This window comes from Lissotriton helveticus, chromosome 4_1, assembly GCF_964261635.1.
Source record: "Lissotriton helveticus chromosome 4_1, aLisHel1.1, whole genome shotgun sequence".
Lineage (NCBI taxonomy): Eukaryota > Metazoa > Chordata > Amphibia > Caudata > Salamandridae > Lissotriton > Lissotriton helveticus.
This window is the reverse complement of record NC_136063.1, coordinates 135779597-135805388: the sequence shown is the minus strand read 5'-3', so window position 1 is coordinate 135805388 and position 25792 is coordinate 135779597. Positions and strand designations below refer to the sequence as shown.

At 42.9% G+C, this 25792-nt stretch overlaps 1 protein-coding gene across 2 annotated transcripts in view; it reads left to right on the top strand.

Annotated features, from left to right (window-relative positions):
• The window catches only part of TONSL (tonsoku like, DNA repair protein), a 347227-nt gene that overhangs the window by 120153 nt on the left and 201282 nt on the right, over positions 1-25792 (top strand). For both annotated transcript variants that reach the window (XM_078686541.1, XM_078686542.1), the window contains one exon: positions 16252-16363. In XM_078686541.1, coding sequence (XP_078542667.1) covers positions 16252-16363 — 112 coding nt within the window. The remainder of the gene's footprint in view (positions 1-16251; positions 16364-25792) is intronic.

The following is a 25792-nucleotide window of genomic DNA, read 5'->3' as shown; positions in this document are numbered from 1 at the left end:
TGCGAGTCTTTATCGGCACATACGCAATTGGAATGCTGCATTCGGACCATGGGCCTGCTTTTAGCTCTAGAGCTTATAAGGAGGCCATGGTCAGCATGGGCGTTCCATTGCGGTACTCTTGTCCATTTCACCCTGAGTGGAACGGAATTGTTGAAAGAAAAAACCGTGACATAAAGCAATCTATAACGGCAAAGGTATTAGGTTCGGGAGCTGGGTGGGTCAAACATCTAATAAGTGTCCAACGTAGTCTAAATAACTTGCCAAGAAATTCTCTGAAGGGATTCAGTCCGTACGAATTATTATTTGGAACTAGGATGTTAGTCTTAGACCTCGACAGTCAGACTTCAGTGGTGAAGGAAAAAAGCTTTGATATCAAAGATCGTTTGGCTATTTTGCAGGACTTAAATGAAACAAGAAAAGACCTGAGCAACATAAAGTTGAAACAGCAGCCAACAACCACTGAAGAACCACCACCTGTCCCAGCAAGACCTGTCTGGATTCCAAAAGTCGGGGATCTAGTCAGAGAAAAGATCGCGGTAAAGAAGGAATTTGGGCCTTCTTATAGAAAAGCAGTTCCTGTCTTGTCTATCAACGGGACAAGATCAGTTGTACTACCGCCGCTTGCTGGTAAAAAGGAGAACCGAGTTGTATCCATCGACCTGGTAAAACCACAATCATGTGGCCGATAACAAATAGTAGGCCAAGTGGACTCCCGATAAGTAGTAGAACACCAAGATTTGCTACAAACACAGAGGTTCAATCTAAGAGGCTAATCACATTCGAAACGCCTACAGAACTACAACAAGGACTATGCAACAATGCAATGGAACTTAGACCTCTGAAAACCCAAATAAAAACATTTAGCAGAGACACACCAATCTATAATGAAGTAACAGTAATCCTATAATGCAAGAAACAGTAATCTTGAAGCAATTGGAACTATTGACAGAACTGCATCCGGCTACTTCATAAACTTCGATGATTCCTCTGAAGGCTTCACTGAATCAAAAACACAGCCATCAACAAAAACCTTTAAAGATAAAGTTAAAGTACTTTTGAAACAACTGAAAGAAACATATCTGATTTCTCCATGGATTGAATTTTGGGTGGGTTTTGGTGAATTTATCCTCATACTTTGGCTCATCATGATACTAACGTTGGGACGCTTCATTGAGGGAAAATATGCTAAAATGGACACAGCAAGTCAGAAAATCAACTTGATCCTCAAACCACACACATCTTCACACGTCGAGAAAAGAGAACTTTCTTCAGTCAACGTCACAGCCAATCCTATACCGGGTGGGGTAGCATGGGACAACACTGACTACGAAATTTATGGTCCGGTTGAAATCCTGAAATATCCACACCAAATTAAGATCTCGTTGAGTGACTTTGTAAAACCAAGCTCATTTGCTGATGATTGGGACTTTGAAAGTATAAATAATATGATGTCTGACTTAGTAATGTCTGCTAAATTTACCAAACATGATTATTTGCAGGGTTCGACAAATTATGATAGTATGTACTGTTATAACCACTATGGTAATCACTTTCTACATAAATCTGCACAACCTAGAAATGTTTTAAATTATAATCAATGGGAACATTGTGCAACCCCTCCAAAAGGAAGCTCAAGAACCGTTTACGACAAATATTCATACTTTTCAGGTTTTAACACAAGTAATGCTGAAACATTTTATTTCAAATTGTCAAATAAGACAGGGACAAAGACCATGATAACAAACACGAAATTGATATATTCAGACTCATTCTTTGAACAAATGAATACTTTTGGTTTTGATTATTGGGACAAAATTGTTGAAGTAAAGAGTGTTTGGGGTACAAAAGAATGGCAAGTACAGGGTATAGAATCTTTGTTTAGAGCCTGCATGATCCCAGAACAAATTATATTTTTAAATGACATTGTTCAACAAACTACCTGTCTTGGCTTAGCCAAAATCAAAGACTTAAATAAACCGTCTATTCCAAAACCAACAATGAACAGCAATAGCTCTACAGATGAAGAGATAGACGTAAATTATGTATTAAACCAAAACAGAACACATCCTGATTGGAAAAAGTGGTTGATCTGGCCCACAGATACTAATAACTGTCAAGATAGATTCCTGAACAAAACACAGGGGTTCAAAATGACCAGGCCAGACCCTAGATATTCCCAAAGACAACACCCAGGAATAATAACCACCTACAGTGTGGGCAAATTATGCCTTCAGTGGCTACAAACTTCCACACTGGCAGAAATTAAGCAACACCTAACTTTACTTACTGATGGTGCTGACTTGCGTGATTTCATTATGGGACCGCGCAAACAGCGTCAAAAACGTTTCATAGCAGCCTCTGTATATGCAGCATACAACGAGGCCTGGAAGGTGACTCAAATTGAGACAGCAGAAAGTATACGGGAAATTGACCGTATTAATTTGGAAAAATCACTTTCTGTAGTGGACAATGGGTTAATGACTCTGTCCTCCAGAATTATTTCTCTGGACAGCATTGTGTCTTCAGCAATCGACATAATATCGCAAGACTTACTGTTATTACAACACGGTCAGTCCCAATTGCGTTCTATTGTACAGCTTGGCTGGACGTTACAAAATCTGCGTTCAGGCTATGTGCCTTGGCGTTTAATCAACACGACGTCACTTTTCAATACCTTTAACCTTACTGATAAACAAATCAGTATGGCACAAAAGGGTGCTGATTATACAATCCTGAGCATTGAGAAACTTGAGAGATTACCAGTGACAATGTCAGAACGACCTGTCAGTGAATGGATAATACATGGGATAATTAATATTCCAATATCAACCTTCAGGTTTCAATACTGCCAAAAATATATACAGGCTGGCATGTACGAAAAATTGGGAAAAGGGTACATTAAAACAACATGGAACTTGCCCTATTCACATGCATGTGTCAGTAATAAAGGACAGAAAGTGTTTCTTAGTGGCAATAATTGTGCGATGTCACTAAGCGGTACACTTCTGTGTAATGGAATTAGTTTGCATGGAGCCTGTGAAGGGAACTCAAACAACCTTTCATGTCACCAGCTAGACACACCTGCTACAGAGATAGAACCATTCTTTCAAAGACTCTATAATGGGAGTTACGTTCTAATTGTGGACCGCAGATGTTGTAGTCTTATGCCCGGGACTCCTTATCTCGTAACTACGACTGCGAAGGTCAAGTGCTGTGGACGCTTATTGTTCCCCAGCTCCCTTCCAGACAGGGAGGCAAGGGCATGGCCCAACTTGAAAATTACTTCTATTCGAATAGATACTTTAAGCAGAATGAAAACAGTGCTTCTTCAGACGCCGACAAGGCTCACGTCATCAAAAGAAACGTATGATCTCCTAGTCGCAAGGACGACTGCAGAGATACATTCATTGTTATCAACTAATTCCCCCATACATTTCGCAGAAATCCTGAATGAAATCTTAAATATTTCTGATACCAGTGGAGTCTCAAAAGTATTTAAGACAGTATTTTCGATGGCATTAACACCATTCAAAGCCATACTGGGTATTTTTCCAGATTTCGTCCATTCGATTTGTGGCGGACTTCCCCTCATTTTGGGACTAATTGCAGGAATCCTATTCTTAGTCCTTATATTTCGTTATGGCAAACCATGTCACAGACAAAACACCTGCGACAAGGGAAGAAACAATCCTAGCCATTGGATACCGGGACCGGATATCAAAAATCCTGGGACTATCCCGGCTTAGAGACCTGAACATGACTTGGTTTCTATCATTTCGACCAATATGGCAGCGATGTGTTTTACCTGTATTAAAGTGCCTGCTATGCGGAGAAGAATGCGTGTTAGACACCTGTCTGACGCTACAATCAGATGCACCAATGGATGCAGAAACATTGTTGAGTCCAATAAAGGCTCATGCTTTGTGCTGCCCTCAAAGGCTACCAATCCTGATGACGGCATTCGTGGAAGCTTCACCACTACGATTAAGGGGTAGTGAAGTTCAAGATGAAAGCGGCATCGATCAGGTACGACCTTCTGTCAGCGATATTAATCAAAAAGTCAATGAAGACAATCATGCGCACGAATGCATGGTTACACCTTTTTCCGAGTTAGTGGAACTCTCCCAGGAAGCTGTTGACAACTTTTTCGAGAGTCTAAATGATATGATGTTCTCACCAGAGCAGAAATAGAGACTTTGGAGCAAGCTCGTACACGGCGTTCCCTGAATTTGGCCTTCAACTAGAAAAGCAAAATACCATGAACAATTTTCCCTCCAGTTCACGGACAGCAATTTTTTTAGCAGCCCCAAAATATTTGTGCATATTTTTCGGGTCACTATCTTCTGCTTAAAGTAAGAACTATTCTTAGAGAACTAAAATTTCTAATTTTAGATAGTTTATAGACATTAGCTGCCCGCTGGTATGTTCATAGTTATTTAATTCTGTGATGGAATGGTCTCGAACCTTTTTTCTGTATTAAGAGCCATTTCATGTGTAAATTCTCATATACAAATTAGTGATAATGTATAGATATGCGTGATTACTTTAGCATTATTCTACAGCTTGAGTGCATATATTACATATGACTGTTTTTTCCGTATATTTGATAATTTCAAAATGCATTTATGTATTTTGGGGTGGTACGGTATACACGATACTCTACAGTATGTTTTACTATGCATAGATTAGTAAATATGTCCATAGTTAGCGTGGAGTGGGTGTGATGTATTCCTATAGGTTCTGTATCGATCCCCCTATTCCTGACCCTATTCTGGTTAACAAGTTAACCAGCAGCCATCCCATGAGGCAGAAATGATAAAGCCACACTACGGCACAGGAACGTGTTATCTGATTAGGTCATAACGCTTGCCATCTAATTAGACAAGCGATATTCCTCCAGCCCCTGATAAGGCATACGGAGTTCTCAAAACAAATCAAACCTCTGACAGACCTGGGAAAAACCCTGCGGCCATTGTTTTGATTTCACCGAGAACTTCAGCAAAAGAATGTGCTAACGACCTGGTCGTATGACATCCTTATTGACGTATCTATGTCCATCCTTACGTCAATCTCGGCACCTTAAAGGTATAAATATTACCGATATTGCCCTATGCAAACACACGCGGTGGTGACGAGATCGGAGCAGCCAGACTTGCCGAAGCCCAGAGCAGAGCAGACCCCGCTGGCGCAGCCCCGCCTTCCTGACGCGCTGAGAACGAGAAGCTGCCTTTTTCTCCTGTCGAGAAATCCAGCTCCGGCGCTTCCGGGTAGCCCTCGCAGGCAACCTGGAATATCGAGACCAGAGACGAGAGATACCATCCCTCATTCATCCTAGATTCCAGGTACAGAACTGAATAACCCCTCGCAGAGAATTCTTTAGTCAGTCACTTGGCAAAACAAACTTAACTTAAACTGCTACTTTCTATTCCCGCCCACGTATTAGGCTTAGGTCAGGTACACGGGGTAGGCGTAGTTAGAAACACCAGTTGAGTACGATTAGTCAAATGTATATCTGTATGTATTCATTTTATTCATTTTAAACCTTCATATGGCTTAGAAACCATATCAATGTTTTTACAGTATTATTTTATACTTCTGCTTTTAATGTATGCACTTTACTTAACCATAAGTATTGCAATAATATCGATCCATTTCTCTTGTATGAGAAAAGAGACTGATCAATAAATAACATCTTTTATTGAACACGCCCGTCTCTTCCTTTTCTCTACAATCTGGTGAGACTAAGAATGCACGTACTGACTGAGTAAAATAAATTGCCTTTTGTTCACACGACTCTAGAGATACACTCTTGATTAGGGGAGAGCAAAGTTGTCATGTTCTATGGTTGTCAGAAACTAAATCCCTTCTTGTCTATCCAGGGAGGTTCAACTCCTCCTTGCCTATTCGAGAAAGTTTCTAGTGAACTCTGAGCTAGCTGGCAAACCCAAAACTTTAAGTCTAATATCGACAGTAGTAGACCTAGTTAACGTCTGGTCTAGGCCTATACTATTGAAGGTATTATTCCAATGCGCAGAGCCTATTGGGATAATAGGAACTACACTACAATATTGCTTATTATGACTAGCAGACTCCAGTCCCTGTTGCCAAAAATGGTCCTTCCTGACCAATCTGGCTTTGTGCCTGAGCGATCCATTGCGCATAACTTACAGACTATATTTGCGCTAATACACCAGTTGAATCCGGACCTACAGGCAGCGCAGTACTGTTAAAAGCCGCTAAAGCCTTCTGCTCCATAGAATGGTCCTATATGTACATATGGGTGTACCGGAAAAATTCTTGAAATCAGTGTCTCCTATCTGCCATCCAGGTACTGTTCTCTACGTTCCCAGAGGAACCTTCCACACTAAGTGCCCTGCAGACGCTGATTGACGTCTCCTCTCATTGACACCTAGTCCCTAGACTGTGTAACGCAGCACAGAGATATATACCGGTGCAAGAGACTCCGGTGCACTGGAACGCCTCCTTTGATCCACCATTATCATTGGAAGACTAAGGTGTTTTACTTCACATTAACAGGCATGCTAAAACCCAACTGTAATTTACGTATCGTCCATTTAAAATATTTACAACGAATATTTAGCACACCTCTCAGACTGCTACCAATATGCCCTGAGGATCGATGCATACTGCAATAGATGTGGGATGGATGAAGTAGACTTCTTGCACCTAGCCTGGAACTGTGGCCTGGTGCAGGAGTACTGGGTGAGGGTAGTGGAGGCCCTGAGGGCCATGAAATCGAATCTAGTGACCTGTACCCCTCAGATGCGCCTGCTCTGTCTGGTCGGGGAGATACAGCCACACAACCATACTTTTACAGCGATAGCACTATCACTAGCCAAAAGGCGAGAGGCAATGAACTGTGGTATGCGAACAGCACCTAAGCTTCGAGGTTGGATAATGGACCTGATTTACTGTAAAGCTAACCTTGAGATATATGCAGAGGAGCTGCAACATCCTCCAGCCCGAGAGACATATGAGATCCCCTAACAACCTACCTATTGGACAATCCAGATGTGGTTCGGCATGAGGGGCAGTGGGTGGGAGATGTGTTAGTGGCTACAATTAGTAAAGCATGTGTTACCTATGTTATTGCCTGTATGGTGTGTTAAAGATAAGTACCAGTTGAAGGCATGTTGTTTTTGTATTGTTTTCAAATCTGAAAAGCAAAAAATAAAGACACTTTTTTAAATGAATTTCTAAGGTTTAAAAATATTATATTTCCTAAGTATAACGTTTATTTAACTTATGGGTTTTTCTAGGGTTTTTAATGCTATTTCCTAATTATAACATCCCTGTAACCTTTGTTTTTGTCAGTGAATTTCTAAGTTAAACACTGATGAATTTGAGAGAGTTGAATGATTTACCCCACCCCAACCGTGGGAGTAAAGTAATACAAATATATACATATATATATATATATATATATATATATATATATATATATATATATATATATATATATATATATATATATATATATATATATATATATATCAAATAATAGAGATATAACATTGAAGTTAACAAAGTCCCATATGTACAAGTGTGGATAAATAGTTAGAGACTCAGACTTTCAAGTGTTGCTGTATATAAGCCTAATTTTGTATTCATATTTATTTTTGTTTTATATTTTCCCCAATGTTTCAATAGTGAAGCACTTATGGATACAATTGTTATGATCCTATGTGCACACTGTGATGGATAAAATAAAATAAGATTGAGACCCATAAGCATATAATCCAATAATTTATATAACTTCTTACACGGTGTGATGGATACAAAGTAAAACAAAGACACATAAGTATGCAATCAAATAATTTTATGTAAACTATGCAGTGACCTATACACATATTAAGCATAACATAATATAGATTTAATGTAACCTCATGTAATATATGCATTTGTTAAGCAGACTTGTAAGAATATCTATATATTTTTATAGCATAAGTAATATATATATATTTGTACAAAGAAATGTACAGATCTAGATATATATGTATAATCAAATTATACATGTTTTCATGCACAGGCATATGCTGTACATTTGTGTTTGTGTGTGGTGGTCATGTAGGAAATAGCCAACAATAGAATAGACTTCTAAAGATAAGATAGTTATCCGTAGATCATATGTTTGGGGGTAATGAATTCCAGAGGTTTTGGCTGCTTGAACAGAGAAAGATGTCCACCTATGTTTTTTTTGTATGCTGGGGTTTTAAAGCGGGGTGGCAATCTGGAGCAGAGGTTCCTTTTGTTGTATGTATTTGGTGATTGTATACTTGGTGAAAAGTGTTCCTGTTCCATGTGTTGCTTTGTGGGCGATAACAAGCATCTTGAAAGTGGATCTTCTGGCAACCGGAACCAATGTAGGGCCCTCAGGGCAGGAGAGATGTGGGCTTGTGGCTTTACACGTAGGAGTAGTCTGGCAGCAAAGTTCTGAATTTGTTGTATCCTTTCCATGGTTGCTAAAAATAATCCTTGCTAAAGGCCACTGGCTTAATCAAGTTTAGACTGTACAATAGAGATAGTAGCTTGGACCTCGTGTGTAAATTCCAGATGGGGAAGATGCGTTGGGGAGTTTTCATAGTAATGAAGCTTGATTTTGCTAACTTGTCCGCTTGGGCATTTATTGATAATTTGGAGTCCATGGTAATTCCAAGGTTTCTTACTTCCTTAGATACATTAGGAGGTGGCCCCAGATCATCAGACCAGGCGCATAGTGGCTCATAATTTTCCACATGTGAGTATTTCATTAGTGGAAGCATTCAGTTTGAGATGGCTCCATGACATCCACTGATCAACGTCTCTGGGGCAACTCAAGATTTTTGAGTTTCCAATGTCTATGGGGTTTTCTTGTTTAAGAAGTATTTTGTGTGTCATCTGCACAGTTATAGCATGTGAGGTGAAATTCATTGATCATTTCCTTTAATGACTTCATGTAGCTGTTGAAAAGCATGGGTGAGATGATAGTCTTGAGGGACCCCTGCTTCTGTGAAGTACGGTTTGGATGAGAAAATGGGAGTATGGACGACATTTGTTCTATTTTGAAGATCCAATGTGATACAGTTGAGGGCAGTCCCCTCTATGCTGGTTTATTTGAGACTTTGAATTAGAGTATCATAAACAACTGTGTTGAAGGCAGCTGAAAAGTCCAGGAGAAATAGTGCAGTGACCGCTTTCCGGTCTGTGTTTTTAAGGTCATCATAAACAGCGATAAGGGCAGATTCTGTGTGTCTTCCTGGATGGAAGTCGTAAAATATGGAGTTATCTTCAATGAATTGTGACATCTAGGTGAATGCTGCTCTTTTTATCAGTTTGCCCAGGAAAGTGTAATCGGTCTGCAGTTTGAGTCATACGGGTCCATGTTCAATTTCCTTTTAATAATGGGCGTATGTAAGCCTTTTTTAAGTCTTCTGGAAAGATTCCTATAGTTAAAGAATTATTGATGATTCTTCTTACTAGTGTGGCAGCAGAGGTAGGTAAAAGAATGATCTTGAAGATGTTGACTTACATGAGTTGTATCTTTGGTATCTGGGCTTGGCATAAGACACGTTGTGCTATAAGTTTACTCTCATGCACCGAAAGGCGATCCGAGACGAGGAGGCAAAGATGTATGCTGGTGAGCACATGAAGTTGCGACCTTCGCGTAGGTCTTTCCCTTTCCCGTTCCAAGGATTGGACTCTGTCTTGAGTCTTTTCTCACGACCTCTCAACTTGATTGAAGTCCTCCAATAAGTCGAAGTTCAAACGAGGTAGGACTTGACCTAACTCTGCCACTCTGACTCCAAAGAGAAAGTGTGAGAAAGTGTGAGGGGATCACAATGTCAGTTGCACCCATTTGCGGTCTCTGGTCATGGAACAGACTTCTCAGCTGGTCATAATGTGCCCTGAATGTCCTGAACTGTAGTTGACTCTGCAGCAGATCGAGTCCTTCATGAAGGGCATGCCACACATTTTTGGTGTGCTTCCAGTTCTTGTGTTTCTTGGAGTTGTAGGGGTCTCCAGTTGCATTTCAGCCGGCAGGTCCATCCATGATTCCGTCTGTCCACTTGCGACCCATTATTGGGCCTGTACTGTCCCCTGTACAAGCTTCTGTTCACTCCAGAGATCCACGCCGGTCTTCTGACACTGGAGTGTGACCAGGTGCTGACACCAATTGTGGACCCCTAACTGTCTTTGACTTGAGCCCAACTGATGTCACGCTACTAAATAACAAACAAACAAGCATTGGCATAACCAAATAAGTCTCACCTTTGGGACCTTATTAGTGTTTAGCCATGCAACACTACTAGGGGGCTTTTCTCCCATTATCCATTTTGAATCTGTGAACCCAAAGCCAAATTTGTGGACCAAAAGCTCTCTGATTGGCAGGTCACAACGTGAAGAAAAATGTTCTGTTGGGCTTCAGTCCCCCTAGTTATAGAAAACAAAAATGAATTCACCATAATAGGCTAAGTAAGCATGAATTGCTGCTGGTGCTCCACAGGAACCCCCAGTTGATTATTTATTATTATTATAATTTTTTTAATGCTCATATTGCTCGTGGGATTGCAGAGACAGTCTCACCATCTGTGAATCCATTGTAAAGGGTCTTGGACATTTGTTGAACCCGTTCACAAACCTGGTACCGGATCCACCAGCCCAGTGGGAGGTCCAACAAGAGTCGATAAATCCACAAGAGTTTAGAAATGAAATGTCCGGGTTAGCAAACATTTTCATTTAATAATGGACAGCCAACTCAAACAGTGCACGGAGGAAAGCGATGCACAACGGGAGGCTTATCGGGAATGCCACAGGAGCTGCTGCTACCCCCTATGTGCACAGCTAAAGACCATGTGCAGTGGGGGTTGATTGTGGCTGGTTTAGGCTCAGTCTGGTCAACACAGATATTTTAGCCAAATGATAATCATAAAAAGAAAGTATTGTGATGCAAATGGCATTCTTTAGGTGGGGGCATCATTAATATGAATATAGGATTTCAAATCAATTTGGGAAGTTAATTTAAATCTGTGTTCACCCAAACCATAGATTTCTGGAAGGCTGGTATCAGACTGGCAGCCTGAGGGTAAGCGTGGACCCCAGCAACCTCAGGTGATTCTCTTTTCTGTATATATATTTACTGTCTGACTACTGACACTGAGCACCTGGTTGTTCGGCCCTCAAAAAAGTAGGTTCTTTCCTTCCCGGCAGCTTATCGAGGGAGCAAGCGACCGCACCACCTGAACTAAGGGAAAACCGTACAACCCCGACTATATCCGCACCAACATCCGGCTGCTTATGCAATCTATTGAATTTATGGAGCTAGATGCCTCCGGGGGTGCCCCTCGTATATAAAAAACAACCAGTATAACCTGGGACACAGAGAGACGATTGGAAGCACACAGGGAACGCCTGAAGTGCCTTACATGTAATAAGAAACATCTGGAAGGATAGACACAAGGTGCCTATGCAAAATGCAGTTTACCGGTTCATATAAAGGGATATTTTGAACCAGAGTTCAAATATATTCGTAATAAGTAAGATGCTTTCATCAAACAGTGTGCTTGATAGAGCAGAGAGGCCTAAGAAAATAACCAGAGGCCTGAGTTGCGCCTAAGGAGTGTCAGCCTCATAAGAAGCCAAGCACGAGGCTTGGAATAAGGAGATAGTTATGCAACTCACCTCTTAACTATTTCACAAACTGAGCTGAACTAAAGCACGATAGAGCAACCACTCGGATAAATACTAGATACAAGTAGTGAACAAAACGGCTGTCAAAGTGTAAACAAACGAATAAACGTGTCTTACTTACACAGATGTTATTCTTAAACTTACAAAGTTGTACCACTTTTTCAAGATTGTGCAGTGTTAAGAATGCTCATTGGTCAATATGGACCTTTGTGCTGAGCATACGGTTTCATCAATTGATTACATATTGCCTCAGATTTGGGATCCCTTTTGCCACCATTTACACAACTACTACATTCTATAAAACTGTTACCCTAAACCAGGGCCACTGGAATTATGTGATTGTGCGTCACAACGATTTTCGCATAGTTATAGATGCGTGCATGCGATTTTCGCATAGTTACAGATGTGTGCATTTGCCACATAATCTCATCAACTGCTGTATAAACTGCAGATTAAAAAAATGTGTTTCTACCTCAGTGTTAAAATGCAGCGACACGTGTTGGAGGGCAGCCCTTTAGTAAAGCTGGACTGGTCACTTTTCAGTTGCTTGTTGCTCCCCTAATGGCACCTTCCTGCATGTGGAGGACAGGATCAGCCGGTGCCAGCCCTGCCAAGTGTGCAGCGTGGGTATAGGGCCAGACCGCCCTGCAGCCAGGAGAGGGACGCCAGTGCGAGCCCTGTACTGAGGGGTTTTCTCAGCGGAGAACAGCAGCCCCTCGCTGTGCCTGCCTGGTCAACGAGGGGATGGTAGGGCTTCGGGAGTGCACCACTTCGTCTGACCTGCTGTACATGGGTAGGTGAAGCACATCCTAGAGCGCACGTATGCATGCTTGGAAGGCACCTCGTCACCTACTGTACCACAGAAGCCTTCTGTGTGATTCATAGATTCCAGCCCTACACTGCAGGTCGCCCTTTTGGACCTACATGTTCGTCCCTCACTGGAAAGCATTCACCAGAACATCACTACTGCACATTTGCCCTCATTACAGCCCGCCTGAAAAAGGGTGCTAGAGTTATTTCCACACTGCAGGGACGATAATTGATTGGGTGCGATAAACAAAACACAGGCAATTATTAAGGTCAACGAGCATTGGCCGCGTGGCCGTGAAAGCAAAAGTGATCACGATCAAAGCGAAAGACGTGCGGACTGATGGCGGCTGCGCGCGTGAACACAAGCGTTAGGCCAGCAAGTTGCACTTTGAAAACTCAGCTACTAAAATCTCTCCGAGCAGCACATGCGCTGGCTCAGCAAGACCTAAAAAGACAACCGGTTGTCATGCAGCCTGGCTCTAATCCAGTACAATCTGCAACGCATTGACTAAACGCCAGCCTCCACCAGGGCTAAGCTTTCTACCACTGCTTTGGCATGCGGAGTGCCTGTCCTAGACATCTGCCAGACTGTGACGTGGACGTCCGTGCAGACATTCACTAAGTACTACTGCAGCGACAGCCAGTTCCAGCAGCAACCGCTTTTCACCAGCTCTGTCTTGAAAGTCTTTTTGATCTCACCCCACTCCACAGACCCTCCACCAGGAGAGGTACTGTTTTTCTCAATCTATTCTAAGGTGAAGAATCTTCTATTACAACTATTCACCAGAAAAACATGTTTCTTACTTGTAGTAACGCTCTTTCTGGTGTATATCCTATCTAGCCGCACTTTACTCATTGCCTTTCCACCTACTCTTTCTGGTGAGGGACCTCTTTTTAGCAACTAAAAAACGGTCCCAAGTTAGTACTCTGCACGCTATTACCAACAAGTGTTCATATTCTGCGCCTGAGGGCATGAACAGGGAATGGACTTGAAATTAACATGAGCATGCAGGGGTGGCGATTACCTTTCAAGATCCTGTCTGGCGCCTCTGGTGTATTCTAAGTTGATACATTTGAAGTTCGAGTGTCATCCGGAAAGAGCATAACTGTTGGAAGCGGTCTCTTTCTATACTATACCAGAAAGAGGTATGCTGTGTAAAGAGTCCAGGTATTCCTTATAAGTGGACAGGGGTTGCTCTAGCAATTCTAAAGTGCTCTATCTGGGGTAGTGTGATCGAGCAGCCTTAGGCTTATCAGAGAGGAGTGTTCGACAGTTTTATATACATTGTGAAACCAAGAACTTCGTAAATAGGTAAGTACTTTTTCAGAATTGACTTTTTATAGTCTTAACATTGTTAAACAAACAAGTCTTTTTTACGTGTAATGTTTTCCATTGGGAGAAAGAAACATTCACTGCATACATATACTTGCAGTACGTTTCCGTAGGACCCCTTTCGGTTGTGAGGTGGTAGGGGGACAATGAGCAAAGTTCCACCAGCAGTTTGGTCATATCTACCATGTTGAGTCCGGTTACAGAGGTGCTGGACGGGTTGGAAGCCTTGCGTGTTATGTGGTAGGAAGGGGTGCCTCCTGGAAATAGGTTGTAAAGGGGAACGTGAGAACTAGTCCAGCAGCTCCCAACGGGGTGGTTCGGTTATGAGGGTCCTTGGAGCTTGGGAAAGCAGTCTGTTTCCCTAGGGCCGGGCCGGGCGCTCAGGTACAGAGTGTTTTGTAGCTGGCTAACAGTGAGCGTTAAGGCACTCACTATTGTCTGACAAGTCCTGCAAGGGGAACAACAACAACAGGACTTCAGGCCACACTCATTGCTGGCCTCTGCTGCGCTGCATCTCTTGCCAGCTGGTCGTCGGTGTTGTTGTTGGGGTCCAGACTGGACTTTCAACAAGGTTTGGTTTGCTGCAAGGAGCCAGTACCCCGGGTATTGGTGCAGCAGGGCTCATGGAGGTCCGGGCATCTTCAGGCTTGGCAGGAAGATGGATCTGACCTCCTTGAGTGTGCTGACCTTCTCCTGGGCGGCTTCTGCTTGGTGGTCTTGGTGGATAGCAGCGTCTTTACCTAGACGTTGCGGTCAGGCTAAAGGGGAGTTGCTCCTCTACTCCAAGGGAGATGCAGGCTTCTTGGCGAAGTGCTGGCAACCCTCTGAGGCTTGTGGAGGATGCACAGCTGCAGGACGAGTCTGGTCTTTTCAATGTTGGAATCTCTGTATGGCAGGCAGAGTTTGACACCAAACGTCCACAGCAGTCTTCAGTTCTTGCAGAGATCGGCTCTTCAGTGTTCTCTTCTTTTTAGTTTATGGAATCGAAGTTCTGGATTCAGGTGGCCCTAAATTCTAAATTAAGGGGTGTTGGGGGAGTAAAGACTAGTAGCCAATGGGCTACCTACCCGTGGGCTCACTACGCCCCCATTCCTTCCGAAATGTTTTGAGGGCTGTGCACGGCCAATTATATGTGTTAGTGTGCCTGACGGTCCACAGCATCTCCAGCATTGATTGAAGAATTTCTTATTGATTTTGTGCCAAAGTGTAGGGGTGAAAAGTGATTTATATAATAATTTGATAATCAATTCCTTCCAATTTGCCCCTCTCAGGGTTTTATATACAGGCCGTAGTCAAGCTTCATTTCATCAAAGGTTTTGCATGTTCCTTTTCTGAAAAGGTGTTCCCACCATACTGCATCTGGCTTTGTCCCGCTTTCTGAAGCCCCGTCTGTTCTAGCCTGGAATGAAGTCAGTGTTAGTATAGATGAGAGTGGCCGAGGTAGCTTGTGATGTTATGTCTTTTCCTTAAACCATTCACCATCCCACACACTCAGTGTGACATTTATGGCCAGGGATGTTGTAGTAGCCATATTTCTGTCTCTATTGTTTAGCCACAGTAATACCCAAAATATGTGCCCAACTAATAGATGGTCCAGGAGACACCATTTCCTCCCTGATTCCGATCGCAGCCAGTCCCACATAAAGGTCAGCTGCAAAGCCGTATAATATGTCATGACATCTGGTATTTTAAGCCCTCCTTTCTAGGGTGTTGGGTGCCCTGTTTTATGCTAGTTCTAAGTCTTTTATCCCACTCCCAAATATATGATATACTTACTTTTTCCATCTTGTTTATGAGCTTCTTGGAGTCCTGGAGTGCCTGGAACAAAAAAAGGGCTCTGAGGAGCAGTGTCCTATTCGCTGAGGCCACACTACCTAATACCGAGATATGCAGATTATGCCGTCTACTCAGTTCTTACCTGAAAGAGTGAAATAATGGGGGAAGTTGGCTTAGACTAATTAATTGCATTTAGGTGTTGAACTCATTCTTAAATAGTTAATTGACTGATGAGTTTATATAGGGTAAATTATGATTTGAATTGTCTTTTAGTGCTAATGACATTTTGTTGTTTTTGCGGCGTTGAATAGCAGAGTTGTTTCCAATTCTTTGAACCCATGAGCAACAGTTTAACGCATATTTCTGTAGCATCACTAAGATGTCTTATCAATCCTGTCCAACAGGATGATTGTCACCGCTGTAAGCAAGACAACTCAGTTCATATATTTCTCCTGTTATATAAATTGCTAAAGCTCCTTGACTACTGGCCTGTATGCACAACTAGTCCATTTCACCATCAGACAGTAAACCATTGTGTCTTAGTCTTGGTCTGATGCTGGAGAAAGTTCTTGCACCATGGTACCTGCCCACCGTATGTTTTGTTTTGGTCAGAATGTTTGTGCAATGCTGTTTCTTTGTTTCAGGTCCTCCTCAGCTTGGGAGATTTTGTAGCTGCCAAGAGATCTCTGAAGAAGGCGTACAAACTAGGATTGCAGCCAGCAGAGCGAGAGATTGTGCGCAAGAACCTGAAATTTGGTGAGCATTTTCTGGAACACCAACCTACATAGTTTTTGCTGGAGGCTTCAAATGTCATCAGATCAGCTTTCTTGCATGCTAACAGTGTGTAAGTGGAAGTGAATGAGTGAGCACATGATTGGTCAATTAATGCCGGCTTAGTATCTGGGACACTGGTTTATCATTTCTGCCCTTCGGATGAAAATTAAGCGGTGTAAGTGCACCACACTACCTGATCGGATAACTGACCATGTCAAGGCTGCCAACAAAGCTAGGACATTAGATCAAGAAATGCAAACAGACTAGGCTTCTCAAGTGGCCCAGCCGGAAATCTGGGTGATCACCTTTAGCCCATCATTCTTGAACCTCTAAAGGAGCATAAAATGCAGTTCCTCAAGGAGCACCTGTACCAACAAGCAGTGAGGACCCACCAAACACCTCTTAGCCTATAAGAAGAGACTTGTCCTCTTCATTACACCCCCCCTCTTATAACCATGATTTAAAACTTCAGCTGCCCCATGTAAGCAACTTTAATTCAGCCTGGACTTGATTTTTCTAAAGTGCTCTCTTCTTGCTTAAAAGCCAATGCTATAAAAGCGAACCCCTTGAAATTATCTTTTATGCTCGATATTCCGTAAACACTGCATTGGGATTTATGAAGTCTCCAGCCTAACAATTTTGCTCATTGCCCACCTTCCCTCTTTTTCTGCTGTTTGTCAATGCAGAGGAAATGTGCAGAGTCCTGATGCTCTTCCAGTGTGTTGCGTTGTAAGTATGTTCGGATTCCAATATTAGATGGCGGGACTATGCACAGCAAGTGAACCTACGGAAGGAACCGGCAATGGTTAGAGTAAATAGCATTTCCCATCCTGAACGTATGCCAGGTATGTTCTCTGCTTGGAATGTAAAGCCTTGGTTGCTGAAAGGAACAACTGTACTACAAGTCTTCAGAATTAATGTTTATATGTAGTCGTTGTTCAATTCTTCACTCCTCCACCTTACTGGTACTAAATTATATTCAGCAGTTGTCTTCGAACCTCTGTCTCCATGTCCCCCTTCTCCTTCCAAACAGGCACTCTGTCTTGATCAGGCCGGCCATTGACAAGGTTCAGAGTACCCTGTTAACACGAATGATGTCTCCTGGTTGGTAGAGTTAAGTTAAAGACCCTTTCTGCCCCTCTACCGCATTGGAAATACCTCATCCTAAATTTCCCCCTTGACACTGGAGAACCCGGCCTTTTGGGCCAGGCGGCGCAGGGCACGCCTAAGATCTCCGAGTTAACCTGCCTCGACCGACAGAGACACGGGACACTCTGTTTGGCGTAGAAAAGTTTTATTAGCTGCAGCTAAGCACAGTTATCTAAGAAGTACCACACTGGTAGGTTCTCAAGAGACTGCCACTTCAATCCGTGGCGCACGGTCTATTATACAACACAAGTTTACAATGACAACTCCCAATATACACAAAACTGACAAATAGGAATAGTTCGAAAACAAGCTATCGGATGTCTAAAACACCCTCCTTTCAGACCCCGTGTGCTCTCCTCCCATCAGGTTAATCAACACTGGTGCCCGTAATTCAATTTGCAGGTGGCAAAACATGTGTAGAATGCTTCAAAAGAAGGGCTATGTAACAAGAGAACACACGGAGAGAATAGTGAAGGCCAGTTAAATAAGATAAGGATGAGAAGAATGGTGGGACCCAAACAGTGGAGTAAGTCACGGATTAATCAGTCTAGACATGGCTTTGCGAACTCGGCCGGACCCTGACATCAGTATTGCACACAAGGACAAAGGTTGTTCTTTAACGGGGAAAACATGAAGCAGCCGAAAAGACAGAAAAACCATTTTACCGTGTTAGCTGTGCTGCCTGAGTGAGGCAACATAAAATGGCGACTAAACACAAAATGGCGGCTGTAGTGAAGCGGAGCCGAAAACTACGTAACCTCAGACCCTCCTTTTGCCATACTCAGGCAATGAACAAAGGAACCAATTTTAGTCTGAGTCGATATCAATGGTCATGAGGTCACTGAGATGTTGTTGCACCATCATCTTAATGTGTTCTGTCTGTTGTGCTACTGGTTTGGAGACACAGATCGTGGCACAGAGTCCACAAATGGCTGGGCCACACTGTAGATAAAGACAGCAAGAAAAGACGAGTGCTAAAATCATTCCGAGGAAAGTAAGCACTTTCCATCCCCAAGTGGACAGTAGTCCCCAAAACCATCCCATCACAGACCAATCTCCACTATCTTGTTGAATAGACTCAGAGATGACATGTAGCTTAGAGATGGCTTGGTATACTGTAGGGGTATTGTCAGGAATGTAAATGCAACAACTGGACCCAATCAGTTTACAAACTCCTCCTTTATCTGCAAGGATTATGTCTAAAACCATTCTATTCTGTAAAGTCATAAGTCGATCCGTCTGAAGCTCAGCAGTCAAATTCTTTAATGCTCCAGAAGTTACATTTATTGTGGCATCGACCACACGGATCAACTGTCTGATATTTTTGCTATTGGCCATCGAACCCCAAAAGGGAAGAAACCCTTTCAGGAAATCCCCTCCTTCTTGCCCTGCTGTATCTTCCGAATCTATAACTCCTCTAGCAACTCTTTTCTTGTGATAATCAGCAGGAGCAGTGTATGTAGGAGGAAGGAGAAAAGCTATATAACATGTTCCCGAGAAGTGTGTGGGAAGCCAAGTATAAGCTTTGTCATAACAGATGAAATATGTACCTTGTGAAGCCACTAATGGTGCAGGTGTAGAAGGAGTATAGACATAAGTATGGGAACAGTTGCTCCTCTCAGGCTTAGTTTTGGTATTCTGGCCATTTATTTGTAAGCACAAACGACCTCTTTGGGGTAGCACCCAAATCGGTGTAGAACTCTGTTGCTTGAGCTTGTCAGTGAGGCTAAGAGTATAACGAGTGATATTCCATCCATCATATGCTTTCTTCTCGTCTCTGGGAATTTTGATAATGTCCGCAATCTTTGCCATAGTTGCAATACCCTTTATCAAGGAACTGTGACTGAAATCCACTCCACCATTGTAGGATCCACCAGAAGGGTATCGAAGTAAGTTCTGGTATGCATTGGAAAACATAGCCAGATAGGCCCAAGCAGAACCTTCGTATGAAAAGGGGAGGACAAGATACGGCATTCCTCTTTGTGTATTATGTGGTATAAGACCACATACCCAACAATCAGTAACATTTACTATCAACTGATGCTGGTGTAACAGTTGAATGAACGAATTGTTAAGATATTCCATTCTTCTCATTTGCTCGTGATCTGGGAGTGAGTAAAATTTATGCGGTGAAACAGTAATACAGGGAGTTAAAAGGACAAACAGGAACAGGAACAGGTACTAACTGCAGGACGTGAATAAGCCATCCTATGCATGCTAATAAACTACTTAAACATACTAAAACACATAGTGCTACGCCACAACGACCAAATAATAATTTCTTATAATGAGCTCTCTTCATCATTTTAATATCACTTCCTTTCCCTGTACTATCCATTACTCTAAAGGCGTTGCTCACGATAATCTTCCTTAATCACTTGGCTGTGATTGTTAGCCGTCCTATGACACTGCAAGTCCTGTTGACATAGTCACTATTCAGGTCACAGCTCAAGACTCCTACCGCGACCCTGCAACTTGATGGACAAAGGGAAGGAAAAAGAAAGAAAACGTTTCTTTATAAACAGAATAAAAGAAACCAGAATTAATTGTCTTTAGGCAACTTCTTTCTCAAATTGTATCGTCTCTTACCGGGCGTTGTCTGGTCCTGGAACAAATGTTCGGGATCTGTGATATTAAGTCTTAGATGAACGGGTACAGCTTCCTGTAAGACATCATCGTCCTCTTTCTCTGAACTAGTCCAATCCAAGTGTGCACTGCTGAACGGTACGAAGCGGGGTACCTTCTCACATTCACTATCACCAACACCTTCTCGGACCCATTGGTCATAAGGTAAAGGCAATGGTACCCTTTTGCAGTGCACACCGTGGATCCAGTTCTTCTTTCCCAGGACCTGGACAGCTGTACGAGTCGTAAGCAGGACTTGTCTCGGAGGCCCCCAGCGAGGTTCCAAGTTCTTTTTCCTATGGAAGTTTTTCAGACACACCCAGTCCCCAGGCTGGATGGAGTGTCCGGGATCTGAGGAGGCCTCTGGTAAAGCGTTTTGGACCTGTTGACGAATAACATGCAATTTAGTGGTGAGATCATGCAAATAATTGACCAACAGTGGATATGGAATATCTGAGTACTTTTTGGGTCTGGGGACTCCCCAAACATTAGCTGGGCGTCCGAACACAATCTCGTATGGGCTAAGCCCCAAACGAGAATGAACAGTAGTTCTAGTAGAAAGGAGTGCCAAAGGCAAGGCATCAGGCCAAGAAAGGCCTGTGCTGGCCTGAATCTTTGCTAACTTAAGTTTGAGAGTGCCATTATAGCACTCTACCAGACCTGCTGACTGAGGATGGTTTGCCGCGTGGAATTTCTGTCTAATGCCTAGACCCACACACACCTTTTGCATAATTTGACCTACAAATTCGCTTCCATTGTCACTCCAGACAATGCGCTGCAAACCAAACCTCGGGAAGAATTCTTTCAAAAGTATTTTTGCAGTGGACAGGGCAGTGTTGTCCTCTAGGGGGTAGGCCTCTATCCATCTGGAAAAGGCACAAACCACCACCAGGACATACTTGAGATTATTAAAGCGTTCCATATGGATGTAATCTATTTGCAGTACCTCGAAAGGGTACGTGGGGGGTGCAAAATGACCTGCTGGAGTTGGAGTTCCCTTTCCTGGATTTTGCATTAAACAAACGATGCAATGTTTCACCACATTTTCTGCACATTTAGGGATACCATCATTCTGCCATACCGGAGCTAAAAGCTTACATATACCCCGTGCATTAATATGGGCTGGTCCATGAGCCATAGTAACTACAGGCAATACATACACATCTGGTAGTAACCATCGTTGATGTTCTGACAATTCCGTCCAACATCCCGTACTATCCAACATTCCCGTACTTTCTCTCCACGTACTCAATTCTTTCTCAGTGGCCTCCTTCTGGATCGCTTTCACACTTTCCACTGTGTCTTCACACATACCAGCTTCTGCAATCCATCTAGCAGGACCCGCAACATACATGCGACTTTCAACATTCCTCGCTGTCTCCTTCGCTATTTCATCTGCAAACGCATTTCCTTGACCGACGTCATCAGTAATCTTTTTATGTGCACTGCACTTTACGATCGCTATTTGAGCAGGTAAAGCAAGTGATTCAAGAAGGTCAGTTACCAACTGACCATGCTGTATCTTGGTGCCGTGGGAGGTAAAGAATCCTCTTTCCCTCCACAAACGACCAAAACTATGGGCAATGCCAAATGCATACTGGCTGTCAGTATAGACAGTCACTCTTTTCCCTTTCGCCAACACACATGCTCTTGTCAATGCAATCAATTCTGCAGCTTGTGCTGAGTTATGCGGAATGCGTGCAGTTTCTACCACTGTGTACAAAGTCGTTACTGCATAGGCAGCTGTGGTTTCGCCATTAGGAAGCTTGAAACAAGACCCATCTACCGATAGGATCCCATCCGGATCCACAAGTGGTGTATCCTTCAGATCTATTCGACCCTTTGTTTCTTCTTCAGTGCGAAGAAAACAATCATGCTGATCTTGTACATGGTTCGCATCCAAAGTAGGCAACAATGTTGCTGGATTCAGAACATTACATCTTTTTATGTGTATATGACTAGCTAGAAGTGTCAACTCATATCCAGACAAACAAGCACTTGTTAAGTGCTTAGTTTTCGTCCTGTTAAGAAGAGTATCTACTGCATGTGGCACCATAACATTAAGAGTATGATCTAGCACCAGTCCAGCAGATTGACGAATGGAAATTGCCGCTGCTGCTGTTGCTCCAAGGCAACTAGGTAATGCCTTAGCTACTGGATCTAATGTTGCAGAAAAATAGGCACACGGCCATTGTTTGTCGCCGAATTGTTGCATCAATACTGATAATGCGCAACCTTCCCTTTCATGTACATAGAGTGTGAAAGGTTTACTGTAATCTGGAGTACCCAACACAGGAGCAGAACACAAGGCAGTACGTAAATCTGTAAAACTCTTTTGACATTCATCAGTCCAAGGCAGAGGCTGGGGCGTATCTTTAAGTGTAAGTGCCAACAGAGGTTTAGCAACAATTTGGAATCCACTGTCTACAGTAAGAGGTGATGCCTAAGAAAGCACGCACTTCTCTTTGTGTGGACGGTACAGGCATTCGTGCAATTGCATGAATACGTTCTGGAGTTAATCGCCTTCCCTCCTTCGACAAGAAATGACCTAAATAGGTAACTTCTTGTCGACAATATTGTAACTTAGAAGATGATACTTTATGGTGTAAATCAGACAAATGTCCTAAGAGTGATACAGTTGCTGTTTTACAGACATTTTCCGAATCAGCAGCGATCAATAAATCATCCACATATTGGATAAGAGTGGCCCCTGAGGGCAAAGAAAAGGTGTCAAGTTGAGATTTCAAAGCTTGACTGTATATTGAAGGACTTTCACAATAGTCTTGGGGTGCACGCTTAAACCGGAAGCTTCGGCCTCCGAGAGAGAAGCCGAAAAGATCCCTACTTTCCTCAGCAATAGGAATGCTAAAGAAAGCATTTTTAAGATCGATAACCGAAAACCAGACTGCCGAGGCAGGAATCATAGTAAGCAAAGCTGTTATGTCTGGTACAACAGGGAACTGAGGGACAACAATTTTGTTGACCTCTCGAAGATCAATCACAAAACGGTACACAGGTGGCTGAGAGGGATCAGTACATTTAAGAATAGGCACAACAGGGCTGTTGCAAACATTCCCTCTAGTCTCTTCAACCACAACCTTCTGAACCAAATCATGAACAATGGCCAACAAGGCTCTCTCACCATCACTAGATATTTTATATTGGGGAACACGTGGCATCTTAACATTGTCTTTAACAGTAATCCCATATGGTGGAATTTGCAATAAGCCAACATCCTTTGGACCCACAGCCCAAAGTGTAGCAGGAACTGAACGCAACTCGGGTGGTGGCTGGCCTTTAGATACGTACATTGGAGAAGTCAATTTATCACCTAAAGTGAGGTGCACACCAGAGGGTGAACAATACAGGGTAGCATGTAAACGGTTCAATAAATCCAAACCCAATAAATTCTCTCCGCATCCTGTTGTTAAGAGGAGTGGAGCTTCCAAATCGTACGGACCAATAGAAATGGGCAAAGGACAAGAAATAGGTTTTGAAACTGGGGCGCCAGAGAATCCCACAGAAACATTTGTTAAGCCAGACAAAGGTGCCCCAGGGAGTTTAGAATGCAATATTGAACTTCTCATAGCACCAGTATCCAAGAGAAATGGTTCTGTAACACCTAATGCCATAACATTAACATAAGGTCCTTCCTGATCCACTGGAACTGATACGACTCCCTTACTTTGCCTATGGCTGTCCTAGCTAGTATGAAAATCAACGTCCTCATTATCGAAACAATAGTCATCATTGTAGTATTGTGCAGATTGAGAACTCTGTCGATCAAAATTATTCGTAGAGTCCTGAGGGGGAGAGGGACGTCGTTCTTGTGTTGACGCACCATGACCCCTACCTCTGGATATGGATCGAGAATCACCACGACCCCGTGGCGCCAATGATCCACCGTACCGCTGTAATAAAATTGGACAAGTATTCTTAAAATGACCATCTTCCTTACAGTAGGCACACTGATTAGGGCCCAATGGAAGTCGTGGGACTGAGGGTACTGGCTTCTGTAACAACCTCTGAAACTGTGGGGGCTGTGGGAATTGGGGCTGAGCAGAATGAGGGGGATAAGCCTGTTGCAGAAGGACTTTCGTTTTCAAGTCTTTAGTCTTTTTCTCCGCTTTCTCCTTATCTTCCTTATCCCTATTCTCATAATATTGAGCAGTAGCCAATATCTGAGCAGTTGAAGAGACATTCCACGAACTCTACGATTGTTTTAATTTATGCGATAATTCTGGAAGTAAATTAAAAACAAATTTGTCTACGAATAATCGCTGTCCACCTTCAGTACTCATATCTTGCCCACTATGGTCGATGAAAGTCTCCTCGAAGCGAGTAAAGAAGTCGGAGACACTTTCATCCGTCTTTTGCTTACACGCCGCTAACTTATCCCAGTTAACGCGCACCGCAGGCATCATAGTTTTCATCAAATCTATTATTTTTCCAGGCAATTCCGTAATCAAGACATCCGGTTTGGCACCACCTACTTGTCCTGCATCCGCAGCTGTAATGGCAGCCCAATCACCACCTAAAGCTGCCGCATGATCCTGCCTACGAATCTTGGTCCATATTGCTTGTGGGACTATATTTCCCATGAGTTAGTCAATATCTGCCAAATTCATAATACAAGCGTCAACAGTCTGAGACAGCTCTTTATAATACCCAGCAGGATTCTTACGAGGATCCGGTAAAGACTGTTTGAGTGCCAATACTTCTGACCTTTTCCAAGGGTCATGTACCCATATACGCTGAAAATGAGCAGGGACACCAGGGACATTACCTGCTGGTGGAACCGCATCTCTCCATATTGGAGGAACTTCTCGCATCGGATATTGTGCCATCTTACGACGAACCGCGGGATCAGGTTCAAGAGAACTTTGAGAGAAAAGGGTAGATCGAAAAGCAACAAGCTTCTGAACAGCATGTTCTACAGCGGGACCCACAATAAGACCCTTATCAAATTGATCCTGTATTTCGAATAAATCCTGAGGAGGTGAGTCTAGATCTACGTCTCCCCATTCTTTAATCAGAGTATTGCACATAACATCAAATACGTATCTCTGTGTGGGCGCGTTCCATTGAAGGAAAGTATCTAAAATATCACGTGTACTATACTGTACACGACTCATGTTCCAATTATAAGCGAGAGAATCTAATTTAGTCCATTCTTCCAAATCCGGAAACTGACTACGGGACTGTCTCCTAGAAGACGCAGGGGAAAAGAAAAGAGGTCCAAGAAAGGGCGATAAAAGACCTGAAACAGTGTCGACTAAACGTCGTCGAGCTGCAGGGGAATCTGACACTAAAACAGGGGACAACGTATTCTGTAAAACAGAAGAAGAATCTGTAGCAAAAGAAACAACAGATGGAGAAGGCTAAGGCACAGGAGATTGGGGTACAGATGTCGCTGGCAAAGGGGGCGGAGGCGGAATCACAGGAATAGGCAACTGTGCAGGAACCAAAACAGCTGCATTAACAGCGGGTTGTAATGGCGGTGCATTTGCACCTAACACATAAGGGGGAGGTAATGTCAACAAATGGGACATAAAAGAATCATCATCAGGGGTTTTATTCTTTGATACAGTGGGTAATACAGGATAGCATCTATCTATTGCCATACGATGTTGTCTT